Here is a 26,408-nt window from a genome sequence, read left to right as displayed (position 1 = left end):
TTGCCTGCCATCAAGATTGGAGGTGGGGCTTCTCCTACTTGGTCATTCAGCTCGGTTGTAATAGTCCATTGCAGGTTTGTAATACCAAAAACATAGGGGAAAGGCACGGGGGGGGGGGGCAATCACATACTGGGGAGCTTGTCCTTAGTCCCTTCGTAATTAACACCACACCCTCCCCCTCCCCCAGTGTGGTGACAAGTACCACTTAAGCTCAGTTTCCCTCCTTAATTTACATCAAGATGTCTCCTACACGTCCACGGACCAAACAACTGTATTCAATCGTAACGTTCCTATTAATTTCTTCCATCGACCCCCATAACCGTAACAATATTCTTCAATATGCGCAGATTCAGCATAGTGATGCATCACAAGATGTGTGGAGCCATAAGGGTAATGTCCTGCAACTGTTATGTGAAGTGACAACATATCTGCAAAAATAATTATGGGAATTTCTAAGATGTTGTCCATCACTATGCCCTGAGCTCTGGAGTAGTGTTGCAGAACACAAGAATGTCAAACCAGGTGAAATTTACAGAAGTGTAGTTGTACAGTTTGGTGATGTATGTCTCAAATGAAAGTCTGAATTGTGAGACCGATTTAGAAATGGAATTATATCATAAATGGATGATGGAGACACTCATGTTCAAGCAAATGCTATGCTGCCTGCTTACTTCCTATGTACTTCATGTTGCATCCTAATTAAGGCTGCCATTATGCCTGCAGGATCGGGCTGGGCTTATCGCTGCTGTGAGGTGTTGTTCCACAATTAGTGCCAGTAATTTTAATGTTACCTCAGAGTTTCTTCATTGCCAAGGAGGACAAAATCACCATTAATGGTTTTTTAAGAATCTCTGCCACCGAAGGTGAAGGAGGTTATGTTTTCACTTCTTTCTGTATGTTTGTTTGTAACTTGCAAAATCGAATATTTTTCAAGTATATTGGTCATTCGATTTTGTTATTCTGTCTGTCGGTTTGTCTGTTTGTTGCTGACAGGTCGCAATTTCAAACCGATCTTCACGAAACTTCACCACATGGTAGAGTTTGTCATCAAAAAGAAGCCTAATGTTTTTGAGGTCAAAAGGTCAAAAGCTCAACATCGGCCAAAGGTCAACAACTTTGGTGAGTTTTCTAAAATCCTCAATTTTCATCTGAATGACTTGAAATTTGAAGATGATCTAGATTTCAGGTCACTGATTTCAACCCGCCAATTATTTTGGAGGTCAACATGGACGAAAAGGTCAACATCGGACGAATTTATTAAATTGTCAATTTTCATCTGAAAGACTTGAAATTTGAAGAGGATTTATATTTCAGGTCACTGAATTCAACCAGCCAATCATTTTTGAGGTCAGCATTAACCTAAAGGGCAAAATAGGCTCAATGTCAACAACTAAGTTGGTATTGCAAAAATCCTCCATTTTCTTCCGATTGACTTGAAATTTGAGGAGGATATATATTTCAGGTGGAGAATTTAACCAGCCATCTATTTTTTTAGGTCAACACAGACCAAAAGGTCAACCTTGACCAAAGGTCAACAACTAAGGAGGTATTTCTTGTATCCTCAATTTTCATGTCATTGACTACAAATTTGAAGAGAATTTGCAGATCAGTTCAATGAATTCAACCACCAATTATTTTTGAGGTCAAATTTGTTTTATGGACTTTGCTTGTGTCGTGCTCTGCACGACATCTTCTTGTTTGTTTGTCTGTTTGTTTTTGTTCAGGATTTCTCAAAAAGTTGTGGGTGGATCCGGATGAAATTTTGTGGACTGGTCCGGTGTGTGACAAGGATGAACTGTTTAGATTTTGGCATTGATGTGGATCTGAAAATTTTAAAGTGATTCTTCGCCATTGATTGAGAGATAGGGCTAAACCGATATCTCAAAAAGTTGTGTACGGATTTGGTTGAAACTTGGTGGACAATTTGGGGGTGTGACCATGACAAATTGATTCAATTTTGGTGAAGATCCGAATCCGGATCTGGATAAGAGAGTTATTTAGTTTTTAAAGTGATTCATCAGCATTGAGAGATCGTGCTCATAAACGATATTCAGCATGATATTTCAAAAATGTATTGGGCCAGATATGTTCTCATAGATCAGGCATTACAGGGCGGAGGTATTCATTCTACTGAGTGCTCTTCTATTTTTTTTTTTTTTAAATTTAGAGCCAACTGTGACTTTCTGAATAAAATTTTGCATCAGTAATGGGGGATTGACGTTTTTTGACTTTGACCTAATTTTCAAGGTTATGAGCGAATTATGGACTTTTAACATTTTTCACCCTAACTCAATTAAGATTTGTCTGATAAAATCAAAATTTCCCTCTCGTGCTAGGCTGGAGTAAGTTGCATTTACGTTTAAGTTACATCAAGCCCTCAAAGTGAAACGTCAAGGTCTTACACCCCAAGGACGACTGAACCACCATTTAGGTTTTTCTACCTTTTTTGCCAATGTCTGAGCTGCAGTTCTGAACTGTGACTTTCAGAATGAAATTTTGCAGCAATAATCGGAATAAAAATTATGCGGGGTTGACATGTTTGACTTTGACCTATTTTTAAAGTCATGACCTAATTTTAGACATTTGAACATGTTTCCCCATCACTCGACGAAGGCTTTGTTTGACCAGAACGAAATTGCCCTCTCTATATAGCTGAGACCAATCCTCATTTACGCATAATTCACATGATACCCCTCTGAGTTAAAGGTCAATTTCAAATGGCAGTGTGACAAAAAAACATTGTTTGTCATCACTCAATTTTGCCAATGCGTAATCTGAAAGACTGCTTGGCCTTCCAAGATGCTCTTGCATCATAATAGTGGACATGCAGGGAAGTGTGTACCTGATATTTGATGTGCGTCCTTGACCCACTTTTTTCAGATTGTCACCGAGTTAACAAAAAACACCTCTTTGATCAAAACTTGAACGATTTTCCTCCGATTTTCATGACGTTGAATTTGATCGACATGCTGTATCGTAGATGGGACAGATTTTCTTAATTTACAATCTTGCCCTAAATGTTGAATGTCAAGGTGATATGGTGGATCAAGCATAATGTTGTCAAAATTGTATCGTGGGAACTGGGGAAGGCAAACCTTTGGCATCAATTTGTGATCATAGATATCTAGTTTTTCTTGTCTTCCCTTTTTTAAAAACAAGGAACTCTGACTTGCATAATGTAGGAGTGTTGGAGTGGGGATGTGATTATTAATTTGCCCCTTTGTCCAAATGATTGTTGCACAGGTTACCAGGGAGTCAATGCCCAGGCAGAAGAGCATGAAGAAGAAAGAAACGGCCCAGACAGATGCAAGTGGCATTGTTGAAAGCACCTCAGGGTAAATCATAAACACCAGGCCAGGGCCTAAAAGTCGGAATAATTTATCATTAGACACAATATCAGCAATGGCATACAAAATAACAAGGTGTGATAGGCACAACATTAGCAAGAATAGAAAATATCAAGGGTAGAAACTTGTTCACATTTGATGGCTCTTTCGATGAAAATAAAATGAAATTTACATCGTACCATGCACAGAAGGCCAATACTCGATTTACTTATGAGAAATATTATCAAACCTTCTGAAGTGTAACGTTTTTCCAATTTACATCAAAGCTGCTCCAATCACATGGTGGGGGAGGGGGGGCAATGTTAGTCAACAACCCATCAATGCAACATTAATTACACACCCTTCCTTCATTCACTTCATGGTAAGTGAAAAAAACTTTAAGAATCATCCTCTTTGGTTTATGGACACAGCTTGGTTTCTATCAGTGATCGTCAATATTTTAGATCCTCGTGGAGGATCTCGAAGTCTTAGTCACATTGTTGTTCTTGTGGACTTTTTTGTTTCACAGCCTTCAGTTTTCATCGAAACTTCCTGAAACTTGATATATATATATATATAAAAATACCCTGTGCAGACAGTAACGGTCTCCCATTTTGAAAATTCCTCCAAGAAAAAAAAAGTTATGATGTCGAAATATCTCCGCTAATTAAAATTGCCTAAAAAATTATCTCCGAAACTAGGCAAGCTTTTTGAATTATGTTTGCGGGAATCGAATAGGGCATGAGCAGAGATGAATTACAGCACATATGATACATCACTATGACGTCATATAAATTTTTATGACGTCGTTCCTAATTTTTTGACATTTTTAGATCCTCGTTGAGGATCTCTAAGTCTTTCTGACGTTGTTGTTCGTCATCTTCTTCTTGTGGACTTTTTTGTTTCACAGCCTACAGTTTTCATTTAAACTTCCTGAAACTTGGCATATATATGTAAAAATACCCTGCGCAGACAGTAACCATCTCCGATTTTGAAAATTCCTCCTATAAATGGTGGATGTCCTCCACCTCCTGGTGGATGTCTTGGAACTCACCGCAGGGCAAAGAAGAATTTTGTCTCTCAAGGGACACTGGATACCATTGACCAGAGTCGCAGGGCCAGGCTGAATGGCAGAGCTGAGCTGTTCAGAGAGCTGAGGCGTAAAACTGTACGTGCACTGAGGGTGGACAAGGAGGTCTATGTGCGAGGAATCTGTGAGGGGGTAGAGCATGACCTGTGGACAGGTGATTCTCGTCCCGCTTACAGGGGAATTCGCGCATTACGTTCATCCAAGCCCATCCCTCGGAGCACTGCAGTTCGAGCAGAGAGTGGTAGGCTCTTGACAGAGGTGTCTGAAGTGAAGGCCGGCTGGGCCGGTTACTTTGAGCGGTTGTACCAGGCTGATCCCCCAGCTGTCGAATTGGACGTCAAGGGTGTTACAATCCCTGTTGCTGACCCTCGAATCAACTGTGGTCTACCTTCGCTTGTGGAAACACGGGCTGCGGTGAACCAGTTGAAATGGGGCAAAGCTCCAGGGATTTGTGGCATCCATGCCGAACTTCTCAAGGCTGGTGGAAATGCTGCACTCATGTCGTTGCATGAAGTTTTGTGCTCTGCCTGGAACACAGGCATCATCCCAACTGACTGAAGAGGGGCCTTGTTGTCCCTCTCTGGAAAGGGAAGGGTGATCGCCAAGACTGCAACAACTACCGAGGGGTGACGCTGCTCTCAGTGCCGGGCAAGGTCTTTGCTCGGATAATTCTTGATAGGGTTCGCCACCATCTGCTTGAGCACCAGCGTCCAGAGCAGTCAGGCTTTACACCAAAGAGGTCAACGATTGACCGTATCCTTGCCCTTCGTGTCCTCACCGAACGCAGACGAGAGTTTCGGCAGGGGCTGCTTGCAGCCTATGTTGATCTCTGTAAAGTGTTCGATTCAGTGAATCGGGATGTCCTCTGGAGGATTCTTGGTCTTCGTGGGGTGCCACCAAAACTGATCGATCTGATGTCTGAACTCTACTCTGGTTCTGAGAGTGCTGTGAAGTGTGGTGGTACCACCTCTGACTTATTTCCAGTTGTTACTGGAGTTCGTCAGGGATGTGTACTGGCCCCCACACTTTTCAGCACTTGTATGGACTGGATTTTAGGGAGGATGTCGGAGAGATCAAGTTGCGGTGCATCGTTTGGGAATGTCAAGATCTCGGACCTTGATTTTGACGGAGAGAGGACGGAGGGAGGGGAGAGAGAGGACGGAGGGAGAGGAGAGAGAGGACAGAGGGAGCATAGACAGTGAGAGATAGAGGACAGAGGGTGGCAGACTAAAGGGAGGGAGACATGAACACTGACGTCTTTCGTGTTCCAAACGCTGACAAAGAAAAATAATTCTCATTCACATCTACAATGGATGATCTTCTTCTTCTTCTTTCGGCTGCTCCCGTTAGGGGTCGCCACAGCGGATCATCCATTATGATCCGCATAGTGATTTGGCACATGTTTTACGCCGGATGCCCTTCCTGACGCAACCCTGGTCGCCTCTTACGACACAGGGATATGGTACACCTATTTTAACCGGGGTATACACCGGCCCAGTATACTGGTACTCATTTCGCCGACCTCGGAAGGATGACAGGCTGAGTCAACCCCCTGGTGTATTAATTCAGTGGCTCAACGGGGCTTGAACTCAGGACCTCTTGGATCCCAAGCCGCTGCCCTAACCACTGCGCCAACACCAGGCTTTCACATCTACAATGGATGATATTTTTCATTTTTCATCATGAGATTGAAGTAAACTCATTTAACTTCTTCTTCTTCCTCTTTCGGCTTGCTCCCGTTAGGGGTCGCCACAGCGGACCAACCGTCTCCATTTCGCTCTATCCTCCACATCTTCCATTGAAACTCCAACCACCCGCATGTCCGCCCTCACCGCATCCATGAACCTCTTCTTTGGCCTTCCTCTTCTCCTCCTGCCTGGCGGCTCCATCTTCAACATCCTTCTCCCGATATACTCCGTTTCCCTCCTGTGCACATGTCCAAACCATCTCAATCTCGCCTCTCTCACTTTGTCTCCAAACCGTCCTACCTGCGCTGTCCCTCTAATATACTCATTTCTTATCCTATCCATCCTCGTCACTCCCAACGAGAATCGCAGCATCTTTAACTCTGCCACCTCCAGCTCCGCTTCCTGTCTTTTAGTTAGCGCCACCGCCTCCAAACCATACAACATAACTGGTCTCACTACCGTCTTATATACTTTCCCCTTAACTCTTGCAGCTACCCTTCTGTCACAAATCACTCCTGCAACTCTTCTCCACCCACTTCATCCTGCCTGCACTCTCTTTTTCACTTCTCTCCCACACTCTCCGTTACTTTGGACAGTTGATCCCAAGTATTTAAACCAATCCACCTTCCCCACCTCAACTCCTTGCAACTGCACCATACCACCACCCTCCCTCTCATTTACGCACATGTACTCCGTCTTACTCCTACTGACTAACATTCCCCTTCTCTCCAGTGGATACCTCCACCTCTCAAGGCTCGATTCAGCCTGCTCCCTACTCTCCCTACAGATCATGATGTCATCCGCGAACATCATAGTCCATGGAGACTCCAGTCTGATCTCGTACGTCAACCTGTCCATCACCATTGCAAACAGGAAAGGGCTCAGAGTCGATCCTTGGTGCAATCCCACTTAAACCGTAAACCGGTCTGTCATTCCTACCGCACACCTCACCGCTGTCACACTGTCCTCATACATATCCTGCACGATCCTCACATACTTCTCCACCACTCCCGACTTCCTCATATAATCCCACAACTCCTCTCTTGGCACCCTATCATAAGCTTTCTCTAGATCCACAAACACACAATGTAACTCTTTCTGGCCTTCCCTATACTTCTCCATCAATATTCTCAAAGCAAACATCGCATCAGTGGTGCTCTTTCCTGGCATAAACCCATATTGCTGCTCACAGATCGTCACCTCTCCTCTCAACCGAGCTTCCACTACTCTTTCCCACAACTTCATGGTGTGGCTTAACAACTTTATCCCTCTGTAACTTCCACAGCTCTGCACATCACCCTTATTCTTGAAAATCGGAACCAGTACACTTAATCTCCACTCCTCCGGCATCCTCTCACTTTCCAAGACTTTATTAAACAATCTGGTTAACAACCCCACTGCCATCTCTCCTAAGCACTTCCATGCCTCCACTGGTATACCATCTGGGCCAACCGCCTTTCCACTTTTCATCTTCTTCATAGCAGTCCTCACTTCATCCTTACTGATCCACCCCACTTCCAGATTCACTGTCTCCACCTCTTCCAACCTTCTCTCTCTCTCTCATTTTCTTCATTCATCAGCTCCTCAAAGTACTCCATCCACCTTCTCAACACACTCTCTTCGCTCGTCAGCACATTCCCATTTGCGTCCTTTATCACCCTAACCTGCAGCACATCCTTCCCAGCTCGGTCCCTCTGTCTTGCCAATCGGTATAAATCCTTTTCCCCTTCTTTTGTATCCAACTTCTCATACAGCTCGTCATATGCCTTTTCCACCTCTCTTTTTGCTTTTCGACGCAATACTTTTCTGTACTTCCTCATTTCACCACCAAGTCTCCTTATCTTCCTTCCTCTGTCCAGATGTCACACCAAGTACCTTCCTAGCTATCTCCCTCACAACTGCTGTCGTTGCCCAATCATCCCACCCATCTTTACCACCATCCAACGCCTGTCTCACCTCCTCCCTAAATTTCACGCAACAGTCTTCCTCCTTCAGCTTCCACCATCTGGTCCTTGGTTCAGCCCTCACTCTCTTCCTCAACCTCACCTCTAAAGTCATCCTACAGACCACCAATCGATGATGTCGAGCTACACTCTCCCCTGCCACAACCTTACAGTCACTAATCTCTTTCAGGTTGCATCTCCTACTTAAGATGTAATCCACCTGTGTGCACTTTCCTCCACTCTTGTATGTCACCCTGTGGTCCTCCTTATTCTTGAAATACGTATTTACCACTGCCATTTCCATTCTTTTTGCAAACTCTACCACCATTTGCCCTTCCACATTTCTCTTCTTGAGACCGAACCTCCCCATCACGTCCTCATCCTCTTTATTCCCTTCCCCAACATGCCCATTGAAATCTGCTCCAATCACCACTCTTTCATCCTTGGATACACTCTCCACCACTTCATCTAACTCACTCCAGAAATCTTTATATTCCATCTCACACCCCATATGTGGGGCATATGCACTGATGACATTCATCATCACCCCTTCAATTTCCAACTTCACACTCATCACTCGGTCAGACACTCTCCTTACCTCCAATACCCTCTTGACATAATCTTCCTTCAGGATTACCCCGACACCATTTCTCCTCCCATCCACACCATGGTAGAACAGTTTGAAACCACCTCCAATGCTCTTCGCCTTACTCTCCATCCACTTGCTCTCTTGTACACACAGTATGTTCACCTTTCTTCTCTCCATCATATCAGCCAACTCTCGCCCTTTGCCAGTCATCGTCCCAACATTCAGAGTTCCAACTCTCATCTCCACACTTCTACCCTTCCCCCTCTCCCACTGCCTCCAGACTCGCCTTCCCCGTCTCCTTCTCCTCCTTCGCCCAGCAGTAGCACAATTTCCACTGGTACCCTGCTGACCACCGGTACCGGTGGAGGTCGTTGGTAACCCGGGCCTCGACCGATCCGGTATGGAAATTCGTTTTGTTGTCCGCATAATGATTTGGCATAGGTTTTTACGCCGGATGCCCTTCCTGACGCAACCCTCGTCGCCTCTTACGACACACAGGGATATGGTACACCTATTCTAACCGGGGCATACACCGGGCCCAGTACAACTGCTGCTCATTTCGCCGACCTCGGAAGGATGGCAGGCTAAGTCAACCCCCTGGTGTTTTCGACTTGGTTTTTTTTCAAATATACATATATATATATATATATATATATATATATATATATATATATATATATATATATATATATATATATACACACATACATATACATATACATTAATTCAGTGTCCCAACGGGGCTTGAACTCAGGACCTCTTGGGTCCCAAGCCACTGCCCTAACCACTGCGCCAACACCAGGCCTAAGTAAACTCATTTAACATTGGATAATATATCTTTGTATTGACATTTTAAAATTACTTTCATATTCATTAACTGCTTTATCGCATCATTCCAAGATTTCTTAGATTGCGATGTAAATGATGAACTTCTGAGACATGAACAAAATGTTAATGATAATGTGGAAAGTAGTGAATTCCTTTTTGAAAAAATAATCTTTTTGAATGTACACATCTGAAAATCAGATCCTCTCCAGGCTTCCTCATACATTGATTTACCAAAACAGAAAAAAATTAAGAAGGCAGTTGTTAATATTCAAAACAATGATAAATGCTTTCTGTGGTCTGATCTTGCTCACCTAAATCCTCCAAAAAGGAATTCTGAAAGAGTAACTCATACGAAATATGAAAATACATTAAATGTTAAAGATTTCAAGTTTCCAATGTCATTGTGAGATTTTCCTAAATTTGAGAAAATGAATCATCTATCTGTTAATGTATATGGATTAACGGATACAAATAAAGTTCAGATGTTAAAAATTTCAAACAACTATAAAAATTATGAAACACACATTGACCTTCTCCACTTTACTTCAAAGGAAAAATCACATTATGCTTTCATCAAAAATTTCTCAAGATTAACCAAATCACAACTATACAATAGAAAATGTAAAACATATCCTTGTAAAAGATGTCTCAACTCCTCAAAATAACGATTAAACCAACATTTGAAATATTGTAGTAATAATAAATCAGCCATAATCAATTTACCAAATGCAAGTCCAAACATATTGTTACGAATTTGGGAATTCGATTGCACACAACATACAGGTTCCTTTTGTCAGCTATGTCGATAAGTGCTTGTTCCCGAGATAGCTCACCTTCCATTGTTTAAATGTTCAGAAATCGATGAGATGCGCTGCGGATCGATTTAATAGTTAGGAAATGAACAATAGAGACATCCCTCCCCCTCTTCTGCGAAGAGGAAGAATAATCCTGCCGTCCCATGATTCATGATGTCAAAAACTCCCTCCCACCCGTGGTTGAGCGGGGGGGGGGGTGGAGCACGAGGGCATGAGTCACGCCGGGATCGGGGGAAGGGCGGAGAAGGATAAGGACGAGATCCTTTCTTTGTTCTTGGGTAGTTAGCTTTTTGCTTCAGTTCAGAGTAGTCGTTCAGCGGACGGTCGGGTCCTGCTTGGTTTGCGTTAGAGTTGAGGCCTTTGGAAGCTTTTTGCTTTGGGTGGTTCAGTGAGCTTCGGCTTCTGTTTGGCAGGGAAGGAAGCTTTTTGCTTCGAGCTGCTTTGCTTGGAAGGAAGTTGAGCCGGTCGCTCGGCTCGAGCTGCGAGTGGTGGCTTCTTCTTCTTGGTTCGTGGAGCTCTTTGTTGTCCATTTTGGTTTCCGGCTTGGTGCGACTCATCGACCACTTCGTGGAGGTGGTTCCTTGGGGAAGCGACGAATCAACGGGAAGGATTGGCGCCTCTTCTCACCAGCACGTGTTGAGAAGCGCGGGAGGATTCGCGGGAGCTCGGGAAGGATCGCGGCTCGCGGCGATTGGATCCAGCTCGCTCTCGCTGGAGCCCGGGTCTGAACAACTTGAAGACCACACGAAGTGGAGAGGTTCGAGATAGGTTCTGGGTTTCAGCTCACCTGTCCTCCGAACTGGAGCTCGTTATTAAAGGCCTCTGCCACCATTTCTTGGGTGTGTGTGTGTGTGTGTGTGTGTGTGTGTGTGTGTGTGTGTGTGTGTGTGTGTGTGTGTGTGCGTGCGTACGTGTGTCCGTGGGCCCGTCTAATAAGTAGGAACTGCTGTTAAGTGCAAGTGACTGTACATAATAAGTAGACGGTTGTTGTTCTTTTGTCGTGCTTTTGTTGCTTGCGTAATCGCATGTGTGTTTTGCCTTGTTTAATTGCATACGTGCTTTACTTTAATAAATGTCCTTGTGTGAATGTAAACCTGTTCGTTGCGTCCATTCCCTCATTGAACTGCCCCATCTTGCACTCGGAATATAGTTGATTTTTAAATAGCCGATAAATAGAATCGGGTCCAGCGAGGTCTGGCGATAATACCCGCTCGGTTATCCCAGAATGGATCGGACTGCTTAAGCGGTTCCTGTCCAAGCAGGTCTTCGCCGAGGCACGGACCCTCGGTTGGTTACCTGCGCGGGTACTTAGGTATATCGATATTCGGCGATTGACCCTATTTCACGCGGGTAGAATACGGACTGGGCCATGGTGGGATTAAAAACCCACCCGTGACTGTTTTTTGGCATTGTTCCAGAAAGTCACGACTGGATTGTCCGTTCGGTGGGCGAAGCGACCGCTATTGGTTAGACGCGGTCGTTCGAAGGCCGACGGGCGGGAATTCTACAACACTGGTGTCGAGGAGCGGGAAAAACAAACTCTCCCACCTCCAACAAAATTAACGGAACCGGATCAAGGGTGTACGAGGCGACCCTCCGGTTCCATTAAAAAAAATGAGCTTTTAAGTTATTTCCGTTAAGCAAGATGGCGGTTCAAGGTGAATGGGAGCAGGGGGTAATGAATTTCGAAATGTTAGAAATCATGGCTCAGGGCGAAATGACCGTGCAGAACATGCCCATTATGCAGGTTGAACACCCCCCACAAACAGATGCAGAGTCCGCAATGGGCGCAGCGGCAGGGGCCGCGGTGTATGACACCCCCCCACCCCTCCCCGTCAAATTCCCTCCCCAATGCCCGGCGGATCCACGCCTGAGGGCGAAGCGATTCCTGCAGACCCACTTAACATGGGCCAGGTAAACATGATTTTACAAGCGATAAGCGGAATGGAAAAAAAATGAATGTGAATATGCAACAAATGGGAAACGAAATAAAAGGAATAAACAGCAACATGGATAAAAAAAAAACGCAACAACTGCGGGGTGAAATGCGGCGCGTGGGGCGATGCCTGTAGGCGGGCATAATGGCGGCGCCACGTGCTGGAGCGAGCGAGCTGAGGGAGAGTGTGGACTGTGTCGGCCACACGGTGGAGGACAAAATAATATGAGAGACGTGTTGGACGGGACTCGTAACGGCAGAGAGAGTGACGGTGACGGAGAGGGAAAAATTAAAAGGGGAGACCGAAATGTGTAAGACAAGACACGAGGTGACGACGGCAGAAATAATAGTGGAGACGAAGGAAATGAACAAGGTGATGGAAATGCAAATAGTCATGGAAACAGAGACACGGGAGATAGAGGATGAATTGGACGGGGTGGAAGAAACTAAAAACGAACACACACACACACACACACACACACACACACACACACACACACACACACACACACACACACACACACACACACACACACACACACACACACACACACACACACACACACACACACACACACACACACGTAGTGGAGAACAATGGGGGTGAGCTGGTGGAATGTGTTGGGACCCGATGCAAGCAGCAGGATGGCCTCCTTCAGGAACGAGGGGAGGGACTGTGCGCCCTTGAGGTGGATCGTGACCAGGTGAGTCTGGTCGAGCTTTGCGAGTTAGAGGGGGCGAATGCTGTGAACGGGTGCACGCCGAGTTTGGGGGTTATGGAAACCCCGGGACCCCTTGTGGTGGTGCTATTTCCCAGCGTGGTTGTTCCGGTGTGTGTGGTGTCGAAATGTTTGTTTGCGAGTGTGCCGAAATGCGTGCTTTCCAGCACGCATGGTGCGGATGAAGCACCGTGTGTGGATGAAACACCGCGTGTGGATGAAACACCGCGTGTGGATGAAACACCGCGTGTGGATGAAGCACCGCGTGTGGATGAAACACCGCGTGTGGATGAAACACCGCGTGTGGATTAGGCACCGCGTGTGGATGAGGCACCGCGTGTGGATGAAACACTGCGTGTGGATGAAACACCGCGTGTGGATGAAACATCACGTGTGGATGAAACACTGTGTGGATGAAACACCGCGTGTGGATGAAACACCGCGTGTGGATGAAACACCGCGTGTGGATGAAACACCACGTGTGGATGAAACACCACGTGTGGATGAAACACCGTGTGGATGAAACACCACATGTGGATGAAACACCGTGTGGATGAAACACCGTGTGTGGATGAAACACCGCGTGTGGATGAAACACCGCGTGTGGATGAAACACCGCGTGTGAATGAAACACCACGTGTGGATGAAACATTGGTGTGACAGGAACCGCGTGTGTGAGTAGTATGGTGTGTGTGAGTGAAAGGCGATGTGTGAGAGAGACTGCGTGTGTGAGGTGGTGGTATGAGAGGGAGATGGCGGTTAGCATGCCGGAGACCGCAACCGCATGTCCTAGTGTAATGGTGAGGTATGTGAGCGTCGTGGCACGCAGGAGTGTGCGCGTTGAATGGCGACGACAACTGCGACAGATGAGGGACAAAAGCCGTGTAGCGGCCGTAGTTGCATTGGGGACCGTGCCGGGTTTGCACAGCAGCGCGCGCGGGTCCATGCTGTGCAACGCACGAGGCCGCCACGTGCACGCCTGCGTGAGTGAAATCCAGTCCGGCAACGCACGTGGTGGATGTTAGCCGATCCCGTGGACGGATAGAAGGTAGGCTGGATAATGGATTTGGACAGGACGGGTTCTCCACGCGAGCGTGATTGTAAAGCTCGAATGAGCAGAGCACATGTCTTCGCGTGGGGAACCCCTCGAACACGGGCTTGCTTTGGGATGCGCAGTGACGTCGTGGCTGCATGGTTGAAATCCGGCAGAAGGGAATCCCTGCCGGATGTTACCTTCCAAGAAGGGACGATGTGCGCAAAGCGCGAGCAGCTGCCATGACGTCAAGGGGAAAGAGCGCAGGTTGCGAGTTGCCACGCTGGTGTGCGCATGGAAAAAAAAAAGCAAGCCTCGCTTCGGGTGAACAGGATTCCCTGGGCAAGGGGTGAAAGACCCCCCTGTCTCGGGGGCACAGGAACTACTAGTTAGGGGGATGGGTTAGCGATAGTTAGACCGGCTTCATGGGGACATGGATTGTACCTCATGGAGCCCGTGGAATGGATTAGTTAGAGGGATTTTAGTTCAGATTTAGGAAATGAGAATTTTTGGGATTTTTTGGAGACATGGACAGACTGGAAATGTGTAGTGGAGATGTAGCTTAGCTACGTAGAGTAAAAGGAATGTGCATTGATGTAAGGGATGACGAGGGAGCACGAGTTAGTTAGGGGATTTAATTAGGAAGGATGGCAGTATAGAGTGTTGTTGTGAGTTGTGAAATGGAAAGTGTGTGAGGAATGAGTGTGGGACAGCAGGCCCAAGTATGCGAGTGGAGCGAATGTGGTATGCATGGTGCGAATGACTGGTTTGGGGGAGGAGTGATTCCCACCCAAGTGACCCCGGGGTCAGTTTAATGTTAGCTCGTGGTTTATTCAAATTTACTAACAGGAAGTCGTTTTGTTGTGGGTGATGGGAGAAGGCACGAAACAGGGGGTGGAGGGGTGCAAGAGTTCATTGACCGGCTGGGAGCGTGGCTGTGGAAAGGTGAGTTTTGTTTAGTGGGTACCCCAGGCACCGGACTAGTCGGCCAGAGTAGGCCAAGGGCCCAAGAGGGGCCGGGATAGTGTAGTGGACACGGGTAACCCGTCGGAAACGGGACCCGTAGCGCCAGAATTGCACGGGGGCAGTGTAGTGGGCACGGGCGACCCTCGGAAAGGGACCCGGGGCATCAACACACCACGTGGGCATCGGAGGGGGCAATGCCAGAGAAGGCAACCTCCTGCATTTATAGGGTGCAGCTTGGCTCGGAGGCAGCCTGCGGGCCTGGCGTGCCATGGTTAGAGTTCGGCAGAGGAGGAATTCCTTCCAGTTGAGCCACGCTGCCCAGCCAGGAAATTGTGCGAGGGCATGAATGAAAATTTGAGGGCAAGGCCCAAATTTATAATGGACACCAATACAGGCGACGGGAATCATGGCTTTTAGAACCGATAGTTTAAAAGTGTGAGGCGTTTTTGAAAGCCCCGGGGTAGTTTCAGGTTAATAAATGTTAGGGTAGTTAGGAGATGTACCCCTTTGCACCATCCATCCCTTCGCTCGTTGTCGGCCGCTGGACTCACCTTGGTAGATCGCTGAACTCTGAGGAGGCCATTCTGAGGCTTCATTGGGCCTCGAGACAGGACGCTAGTTTCTCCCTATTCCCCTATAAAAAAGGATTTTAGGGGTTGGGAGAAGGCTAGGTGGACATGATAGGTGAGCCGGACAATGACGATAAAGGGGGTGAGGGAGACAATTATAATAGGGAAATAAAAATAAGGAGGGGCTAAATTTTGTAGTGTTTTGTGGCAAATTAAGGGAGTGGGTATCGACAGAGACAGGCAAAGGCTATAGAGTGGGGGGAGACAGTAGGCTCGGTCCGAGCACGCCTTCAGAGCGGCCGGCACCACCACACTCCCTACAGACCTGATGGAACCACACCAGAGATCGGCCAGCTTCAACTGCCGACCTGTTGTGCTGCAGCCACCTGTTCTGCATGGACTTGCCTTGCCATGCCTAGTTTGTCTGCCTCTGCCATGACCCCTTGCCTGCTAGCCCTTGTTTTCATTTGCCCCTGTGTCCATCCATCACCATGTGCGACAGGACCATCCAGTTTTGTTGGGACTGCCCTGCAGGCAGCCCGTGCATCCATCATGCTCATTTGTGTTTTGCAACCATCTCCATCCATTCCCCTGCATCAATGAACTTTGAAATGATATTTACCTTCTCCCCTTTCACAGATCACAAGTCCTGGGCCATGGTTAAGTAATGGATAAGTTGAGTGAAAATTGTAAATATGTGGAATCCCACCTGCATGTTTGTTTTAGCGCCGGCAATTTTAGTTAAGTTGTCCGAATGAGTCTGAGAGTTTGTTTAGTTAGTTACGCAGCACATTAGGTTATTTATTTTTGGGACACGTATAAAGAAATGTCGCACTCAGGGATCCGAAGGTAGAACGTACTAGGGGAAAACTTACACATGCTGGTCACACGAAAATTTGACGACTCGGGACGAGTCTGTAAAAAGGGGAGGGGGTAGTGTTACGAATTTGGGAATTCGATTGCACACAACATACAGGTTCCTTCAGTCAGCTATGTCGATAAGTGCTTGTTCCCGAGATAGCTCATCTTCCATTGTTTAAATGTTCAGAAATCGATTAGATGCGCTGCGGATGAATTTAATAGTGAGGGAACGAACAATGGAGACATCCCTCCCCATCTTCTGTGAAGAAATCCTGCTGTCCCGTGACTCATGACTCAACGACTCCCTCCCACCCGTGGTTGAGCGGGGGAGATGGAGCACGAGGGCAGGTGTCACGCCGGGATTGGGGGAAGGGAGGAGAAGGATAAGGACGAGATCCTTTCTTTGTTCTTGGGTAGTAAGCTTTTTGCTTCAGTTCAGAGTAGTCGTTCAGCAGACCGTCGGGTCCTGCTTGGTTTGCGTTAGGGTTGAGGCCTTCGGATGCTTTTTGCTTCAGGTGGTTCAGCGAGCTTCTGCTTCTTTTTGGCTCAGGAGAGCTTTTTGCTTCGAGCTGCTTTGCTTGGAAGGAAGTTGAGCCGGTCGATCGGCTCGAGCTGCGAGTGGTGGATTCTTCTTCTTGGTTCGTGGAGCTCTTTGTTCTCCATTTTGGATCCCGGCTTCGTGCGACTCTCGATCTCTTCGTGGAGGTGGTTCCTCGGGGAAGCGACGCATCGACGGGAAGGATCGGCGCCTCGTCTCACCAGCAGGTGTTGAGAAGCGCGGGAGGATTCGCGGGAGCCCGGGTCCGAACAACTTGAAGACCACATGAGGTGGAGATGTTCGAGATAGGTTCTGAGTTTCAGCTCACCTGTCCTCTGAGCTGGAGCTGGTTATTAAAGGCCTCTGCCACCATTTCTTGGGTGTGTGTGTGTGTGTGTGTGTGTGTGCGTAGGTGTGTCCGTGGGCCCGTCTAATAAGTAGGAACTGCTGTTAAGTGCAAGTGACTGTACATAATAAGTAGACGGTTGTCATTCTTTTGTCGTGCTTTTGTTGCTTGTATAATTTTAATTGCATAAGTGCTTTATTATAATAAATGTCCTTGTGTGAATGTAAAGCTGTTCGTTGCGTCCACTCCCTCATTTAACTGCCCCATCTTGCACTCAGAATATAGTTGATTTTTAAATAGCAGATAAATAGAATCGGGTCCGGCGAGGTCTGGCGATAATACCCGCTTGGTTATCCCAGAATAGAACGGACCGCTTAAGCGGTTCTTGTCCAAGCAGGCCTTCGCCGAGGTATGGTCCCTCGGTTGGTTACCCATGCGTGTACTTCAGTATATTGATATTCGGCGATTGACCCTATTTCGCACGGGTAGAATACGGACTGGGCCGTGGTGGGAATAAAAACCCACCCGTGACTTGTTTTTGGCATTGTTCCAGAAAGTCACGACTGGATTGTCCGTTCGGTGGGCGAAGCGACAGCTATTGGTTAGACGCGGTCGTTCGCACGCCGGGTGGGCGCGAATTCTGCAACAATATCATACAAAGATTTTCACAAATCTATAAAACATCCATTTGTGACTTACACTGATTTTGAAAGTATCTTTGAGAAGATAGACACTGTTTCTCCAAATCGAAATAAATCATTCACAAATAAATATCAAAAACATACTCCTTGTGGTTTCTGTTATTATATCAAATCATATGTTGGTGATGAATACAAGAAGTTAAAATTTTACAGAGGAGAAGATGCCTCGGAGGAGTTTGTGAAACGACTGGAAAAAAGACTATTCAATTATCTCAGGTCATGCAAAAAACCTATAAACCAATGTCCTTAACAAAAGAAGAGAAAAAACAACAGTAGGAAAAACGAAAAAAGGAACAAAAGAAGGAAATTTAGCCAACCATAGGCTGTCTGTCATATTTATGAGGAGAAAATTAGTGAAGTTCTGAAGATTAGAGACCATTGTCATCTCACTGGTAAATATAGAGGTCCAGCTCATCAGAGTTATAATCTCAATTTTAAACTTCCCTCTTTCATTCCAGTATTTCTTCACAACAACACTCACGATGACACACATCTTTTTATAAATGAATTTAGTAAAACCAGTGGAGACATTTCAGCCATTCCGAACACAAACCAGAATTGCATCTCATTCACAAAAACAATCCCTTCATCTTCCATATCTCATATCGGATTTCTTGATGCATTCAAGTTTTTGTTGTCCATTATCTGTCTTGGTATGAAATATTAAAAACTTTCCAATTCTCCACCACATTTCTCAAATCAAGAAGAGATTGATCTCCTATCACAAAGGGGAATATATCCTTATGATTATATGAACTCATTTGAGAGGTTTAAAGAAACACAACTTCCCTCAAAGAAAGTTTCTGCAATGAATTAAATAAAAATAAAATAAATGATGAAGATTTCGCACAAGCACAAAATGTTTGGAAGAAGTTTAATATAAAGAATCTTGGGAAATATCACGATTTGTATCTTAAAACTGATGTTCTTTATTGGCTGATGTATTTGAGACATTTAGAACAGTATGTGAAAACAAAAATTCCTTTGGGTTAGACCCCACTCACTATTACACAGCCCCAGGAATGGCTTGGAGTGCCATGTCAAAAATTGCAAAACAACCAATCAGAATTAATCAGTGATATAGATATGCTTTTGATGATAGAGAAAGCCAAAAGAGGTGGAATAATACAATTCTGTTCAAAGAGATATGCTAAAGCCAACATCAAATAACTTCCTAACTATAATGTTAAAAAAGATAGTTCTTACTTGATGTATTATGATGCAAACAATTTGCACGGATGGGCTGTGTCTCAATCTTTACCATATGGAAATTTTAGATGGGTTAAGGAGAAAAATTATGAAAAGGTTTTATAGAAAATTGTTATCTCCTCTCAAAAAGAATTAGATGAAGCTGAAGTAGGATATTATTTTGAGGTTGATTTAAAATATCCTGAAGAACTCCATAAGAAACATAAAGACCTTCCATATGTGCCTGATAATGAAAGTCCAATGAAGGAATGGCTTAGCGGTTATCAACAATCATTTCTTACAAAAGGCAAACCAACAGAGAAACTGCTTACCACATTGTATGATAAAGAAAATTATGTTTTACATCCGAGAAATTTAAGACAATATTTATCTGCTGGGTTATGAGTAAAGAAAATTCATTGGAATTTGAAATTTCAAGTGATTGGTTAAAAAACTATATTGATTTTAACACAGAAAAGAGAACACTTGCTACTAATGATTTTGAGAAGAACTTGTATAAATTAATGAATAATGCTCTATTTAGAAAGACGATGGAGAATGTTTTGAATAGACAAAACATAAGACTTGCTACATGTTCGAAACGAGCATCCAAATTAATTAATAAACCAAGTTTTCAAAGAGCAGAGTTGCTTTCAGAGAACTTTTATGCTATTCATTTGAACAAATAATGTATTGGAATGGATAAACCTATCTATATAGGAACATCAATTGTTGCCTTGTCAAAGTTGTTTATGTTTGACTACTTCTATAACAACCTCATGAATATATATATATATATATATATATATATATATATATATATATATATATATATATATATATATATATATATATATATATACATACATATATACATATACATAAATATATACATTTATATACATATACATATATATATATATATATATATATATATATATATATATATATATACACATAAATATATATATATATATATATATATATATATATATATATATATATATATATACATATACATATCTTCTTCTTCTTCTTCTTTCGGCTGCTCCCGTGGGGGGTCGCCACAGCGGATCATCCGTATGATCCGCATAGTGATTTGGCACATGTTTTATGCCGGATGCCCTTCCTGACGCAACCCTGGTCGCCTCTTACGACACAGGGATATGGTACACCTATTTTAACTGGGGTATACACCGGCCCAGTATACTGGTACTCATTTCGCCGACCTCGGAAGGATGACAGGCTGAGTCAACCCCCTGGTGTATTAATTCAGTGGCTCAACGGGGCTTGAACTCAGGACCTCTTGGATCCCAAGCCGCTGCCCTAACCACTGCGCCAACACCAGGCTTATATATACATATATATATATATATATATATATATATATATATATATATATATATATATATATATATATATATATATATATATATATATATATATATATATATATATATATATACATATATATATATATATATATATATATATATATATATATATATATATATATATATATATACAAGCCTGGTGTTGGCGCAGTGGTTAGGGCAGCGGCTTGCGATCCAAAAGGTCCTGAGTTCAATTCCCGTTGGGCCACTGAATTAATACACCAGGGGGTTGACTCAGCCTGTCATCCCTCCGAGGTCGGCGAAATGAGTACCAGTGTACTGGGCCGGTTTATACCCCGGTGAAAATAGGTGTACCATATCCCTGTGCCGGAAGAGGCGACCAGGGTTGCGTCAGGAAGGGCATCCGGCGTAAAACATGTGCCAAATCACTATGCGGATCATACGGATGATCCGCTGTGGCGACCCCTAACGGGAGCAGCCGAAAGAAGAAGAAGAGGAGATATACATATATATATATATATATATATATATATATATATATATATATATATATATATATATATATATATATATATATATATACACACATATATATACACACACATATATATACACACACATATATATACACACACATATATATACACACACATATATATATATATATATATATATATATATATATATATATATATATATATATATATATGTGGAAGGGTTAAATCTACTATATATGGATACAGACAGTTTTATTTTGAAAATCAATGTGGAAGATATTTATGTGGATGTCTCACGATGTAGGTATTTATGATTCAAGCAATTATAAATCAGATAACAAGCTATTCTCCACAAAGAATGAAAAGGTTATTGTTAAGTTTAAAAATGAGTTGGGTGGAAAGATAATGAGTGAGTTTGTGGGATTGAGACAAAGGCTTATGCCTATAAAGAGATTGATAATAAAATTGAAAAGTGTGATGAAAAGTTAAAGGGGGTAAAGAAAAATGTGATCAAAGAAACAATAAATTTTGAAGATTATTACAACTCTTCAGCTTTTAAGAAAGAAGAGTATAGAAAAAATGAATACAATAAGAAGTTATAAACATCATTTTTGTACAGAGGAGGCAAATAAGAAACCATTGGGGGCTTTTGATGAAAAGAGGTTAATTTTAGAAAATGGGATTAACAGCTTCCCATGGATATATATGAAGTGGAAGAATAAAATTGGGGTTGGGAGGGGGGGTTGTTAATGGGCTGCCACCACCTTATTTTTTACTGGTATACTTGACGGTGATGAGTAACAATGAACAAATATTTGTTGGAGCTATCATGAGTTTTGGTGTCAGTCATGTAAATTTTTGTAAGTGCCTCAGAACCCCTGAAAAAGAGGCGAAAGATCTTGAGGGACTTTGGGAAAGAAAAGTCTCGAAAGTGGGGTCTTAAGGAGGTAAAACAAGGGAAATTGGGAGAATTGGTGTCAGTAAATGAGTTTTCCCTTTTCCCCCATTCACTGACATCTACATTTTTGAGGTGCACCACAACCCCAAAGTCCTACGACTGTCCCTTCTTTTCTAAAGTTTGTCACATGGCACATACGATATAAAGGGGCCTTTTCCATGCCCCTGACATTTTCTCAATAATTTATTGGGTGTCTTGGTCAGTGATGAGGTTGACAGGGCACCTGTACTGTTCCTTAAGGCCCAGTCACACCTTGACGTTTTAGCCAGCAATGGCAACGTATTAAAATGTATGTAAAACGATGGCTTACGATGAACTTTTGATGTTTTTTTTTAAAGATTCGGACGTATTCATAATGACTTGGTCTTATGCATAATGTATTAGTAACGGACACAGAACGATTTGTTGTGTTATAGATAACTTCTCCCAACGAATGCTGAACCTGTTGTCGGCCTTCACAACCTATGCCCAACGATAGTCTAACTTATGCATAGCGCGTTGCACGCATCACCGATGATGACGTGGCGTAGGTTATGAAAAGGCTGCCGCACAACGATTCAAATCATAACCGCCGCAGAAATGGAAGTGTCAACATCGCTGTCACACCTTGGCGATCTTGCCAGCATATGCCGACCTCTGAAAAATGCGTCTCAAACGCTGGCGCACGTCAAATACGGTATGGGTAAGTTTGGTATGCGTGAATAGAACGCTACTGTACGCTATCATACGTCGTAGTAAGTGGAGTACGTCTTGTAATTTTAAACATGTTGAAAATTTTACGGCGTACTTGCCATATGACACACGCTCCGCATGCGATGGGAATAAGTTGTACACATGATATGCGATCGTTGACACACATCGACGCACATTACTTGTAAGGTACTCATAAGTCGAAACCCGTCAAGGTCATGGTTAGCGTCAGTGTTCCAAACTCCCGGTTTTTTTTTCTTCGGTATGACGGTGTTCAGGGTACAGTGTGGTTATGATTTAAATCCTTGCGCGGCAGCCTATTAATTATATTATATTATAACCGAACTAGAAATCGAAGTGTCAAAATCACCATCATACCGAAGGAAGGAAGAAAAAAAAAAAACAGGGAGTCTGGAACACTGATGCTAACCATTACCTTGATATGTTTCGACTAATGAGCATCTTACAAGTAACGTGTGTCGATGTGTGTCACCGATTGCGTAATGTGAGTACAACACGTTACTCATAGGTTAGAAATAAGTTTCGGGTACGCTAAACATTACCTCGACGTGTTTCGACTTCTGAGTAACTTACAAGTAGCATGTGTCAACGTGTGTCAACGATCGCGTAACGTGCCTACAACCTATGGCCAGCGTTATGCGGAACGTGTGAGTCATACGCTGGCATACGTCGAAAAATTTCAAGCATGGAAAATTTGTCTAACAGCTCGGCGTACTACGATGAATGCTAGCATACTACGACGTATGCCAGCGTACTACGATGTATGCCAGCGTGCTCTTAACGTATACAAACTTACCCATAATGTATTCGACGTGTGCCAGCGTTTTAGCCAAATTTTTTATACTTCAGGCATACGCTGGCAAAATCGTCAAGGTGTGACAGGGCCTTTAGCCAAGATAGGCACTGCATTGCTGCTGCCAAAAACAATTTTTGTTGTGTTGGAATTTACATTTTGTATTATCTGCTTGTTTTTGAGATTGTGATTAGCACCTATAAAATAAACTCGGTAAGCATAAATGTACTTTGTGAAACCCATCCATTAAAATGATCGTCATCAGGCCAATGGCCTTACAAATATCAACATTGATCATGATGATGGTGATAAGAGGGCATGGCACGTGAGAGTGTGCAAATCAGTGTGAAGAAGAGACTGCCGATATACAACTGTTTGATGCCTCTTGACGCTGTGTTCTATGCTGATTAATAAATCCTCCATCTCTTAAACTGTGACTCAATGTCATCTTATTACAGTGAACATGAATGAAGTATAAGACAGCTTCAGTGTTGCAAAATTTCTGAAGTTTTTTTAAACGATCTGTAAAATCACAATTTTATTAAAATTGAAGTACAGGATGTACTTAACACTGCATCATGTTCTCTGAACTATCTGGTTACGAAATTACAACAGTACAATTCCAAACATACTCATAATGCAGTAGCCAGAGCCGAATCGAAAGTTCAGTTTTCGCTTTTGGAAATCATGCTGCTGTAATCCTAAAATTATGATTACAGCAGCATGATTTTCTGTAATTCGAATGACATTTGCTGCAGTATTGTGCAGATTACAAGTCAAGTTGAATGCACCAGAGCAGGAAGCCTCATTCATGCAGCTGTCATGTTGTGAAAGCTGATGCTTGAGGCAAGTTTACACCACTAAATTAACGGCAAACCAGACTGGGCAATCATAACTGTAGGGGACGACGACTGTGATGAAATGGACCCACGGCTCCGTAAGACCCAATCTGGCGAAATCTCTCCACTCAACTACCCACTCACGAGAGTTCAGACTTGGTGTAAATGAAAATTAATAGCAAGCCTGCCTAGTCCCATTGGCCATTAAAGCATGGTGTAATGAGCCCACAGCTTCCTCAACCCAGAGACCATGAAAACGCATAATATAATCCAAAATGGAATTGAGACAGCCCACTGTTGTACAAACCCCATCTTAATGAAACAAGCATATGCACTGTTATGTTTTATTGATTCACATGTGGGCAATTCACAATTGTAATGAGGTGTCTCAAGACATTTAGAGACAGTGTCTTCATAAATAATATATCACATACAGACTTACCATCCACTGCAATGCTTTCCACAGGTTTATTGTATACATGAGACAAGTAACCCAGGCCGGAGAAGATGACAAATCCTGAGAGAATGCTCGTGATGGTGTTAACCAAAACAACAGTCAGCACATTCCTGCAGAATAATTAATAATGGTTGTTCAAGCATGATGTATTTTACCAAACTGAAGCATTTCAATTCAATTTCTACCTTATTTCAAGTCAGACGTGCATGTGATGTGCATGATATTATATTAGACAACTTAAAAAAGTTTGTGAAAAATATATAGTTTACCTGAAAAGGTCGTCGTTAAAGTCGTTGTAACTGGAAAATGATATTATCACACCATCACCAATTCCAAAAGAGGATAAAATTTGAACTGCTGCCTCTATCCAAACCTGCACAATGATAAATAAAACCATGATTAAAGCCAAACAAGCAATATAAAGTTGTAATCTATACATATTGAATGGTTATAGACGAACGCCATTACTCTTGAAGAGACAAAGTGATAAACAATCTGACAATGGATTTCTGGAGAGTTTCTGCTCAGCAGACTGTAACGAAGTCACTCTCTGCTCCTCTGGAATTGATTAGATGCTGGTCTGATAAATGAAACATGTCCTTCAATCATGTAAAATCTCACTGTCATTTTGTCCCTCTGGAAGAATTGTCAAACTAACACACCTATCTATTATTTCTTTGATCAGTCACGAGAAGAGATTGAACTTCTTTGCCATACCATGAGTAATGACCTCTGCTGGGCCAACCACATGGCAAAGCTCACCTCATAAGTCAAATGCAAACTGGGTATTCTCCAAAGATCTATGCCTTTCCTTGGAAAATCAGAACTACTCACAATATACAAGACCTTTGTTCATAGTTCAATGGAGTTATGCTCTCCTCTATGGGCTGGTGCTCCAGAGTTATATATGTCTATCCTGGATTCTGTGGAATGTAAAATTCACAAAATTATTGAAAGAGATTGTGAAAGACCTTTTCTATATCATCAAGAAAAGCAAGGCATCATGAGTTATGACAGTTTTTGAAGTTCCATTTCTCTTGTGCCTGTTCCTTGGATGTCGTTCTTCCAGCTGGGTTCTTAGATGTTATTCAGACCTCATCTATTTTGTTTGGCGAAACAACATCCTTTCAACAACTTTGTGAAGTTTTCCTCTCTTACTGGTCATGGATAGCCATGGACAGACTTCGATTTTTATCCATGACGGTACATTTCCAGTTGAGTTAATGCCTTCTGTTCACGCTGCATGTTCACAATCTACTGCTTGTTAGATTTGGCATGAATCCAGGTACTATTTGCATCCTTTAGTGCACATCTGGCATCAGGACTTGCCTTAGTAAACTTCCTGCAATCTGGTTCCTGGCTTGAACAAAGCTACCGCTCACACACTCCCTCCCAAATATATCAATGAATGTAGTCACTTGCACATATCTTTCAGTAAAGAAGTGGAAAAACAGCTTATGTTGCATCATAGCACACAGAAGCATCCTGGAGAACACTGAAGCTTAGGTAACTCCCCACCCCCCCCCCCCCCCACGCCTAACAGTGACAAACCGACTTAATTTTGAAGAGCTCGTTTTTTTCGGAACCTTCTCCAAAGGTATTTTCATAAATAATGTGAATGTTTCATCAATTTGTGTTTGACTTACTTGAAGAAAGATCGTA

General features: G+C 43.4%; 1 protein-coding gene across 1 annotated transcript in view; it reads right to left on the bottom strand.

Moving 5' to 3' along the window:
• Positions 1-26,408, bottom strand: part of LOC147011061 (sodium- and chloride-dependent GABA transporter ine-like) — a 205,902-nt gene that overhangs the window by 91,166 nt on the left and 88,328 nt on the right. Inside the window, exons 7-9 of the mRNA XM_085859605.1 lie at positions 25,016-25,119; positions 24,732-24,856; positions 3,249-3,361 (exon numbers count right to left, since the gene is read on the bottom strand). Coding sequence (XP_085715731.1) covers positions 3,249-3,361; positions 24,732-24,856; positions 25,016-25,119 — 342 coding nt within the window. The remainder of the gene's footprint in view (positions 1-3,248; positions 3,362-24,731; positions 24,857-25,015; positions 25,120-26,408) is intronic.

Source organism: Eptatretus burgeri, chromosome 16 (genome assembly GCF_056783735.1).
Source record: "Eptatretus burgeri isolate ZD-2024b chromosome 16, Ebu_testis_v1, whole genome shotgun sequence".
In the NCBI taxonomy this organism is placed as follows: Eukaryota; Metazoa; Chordata; class Myxini; order Myxiniformes; family Myxinidae; genus Eptatretus; species Eptatretus burgeri.
This window is presented reverse-complemented; position numbering and strand designations above follow the sequence as displayed.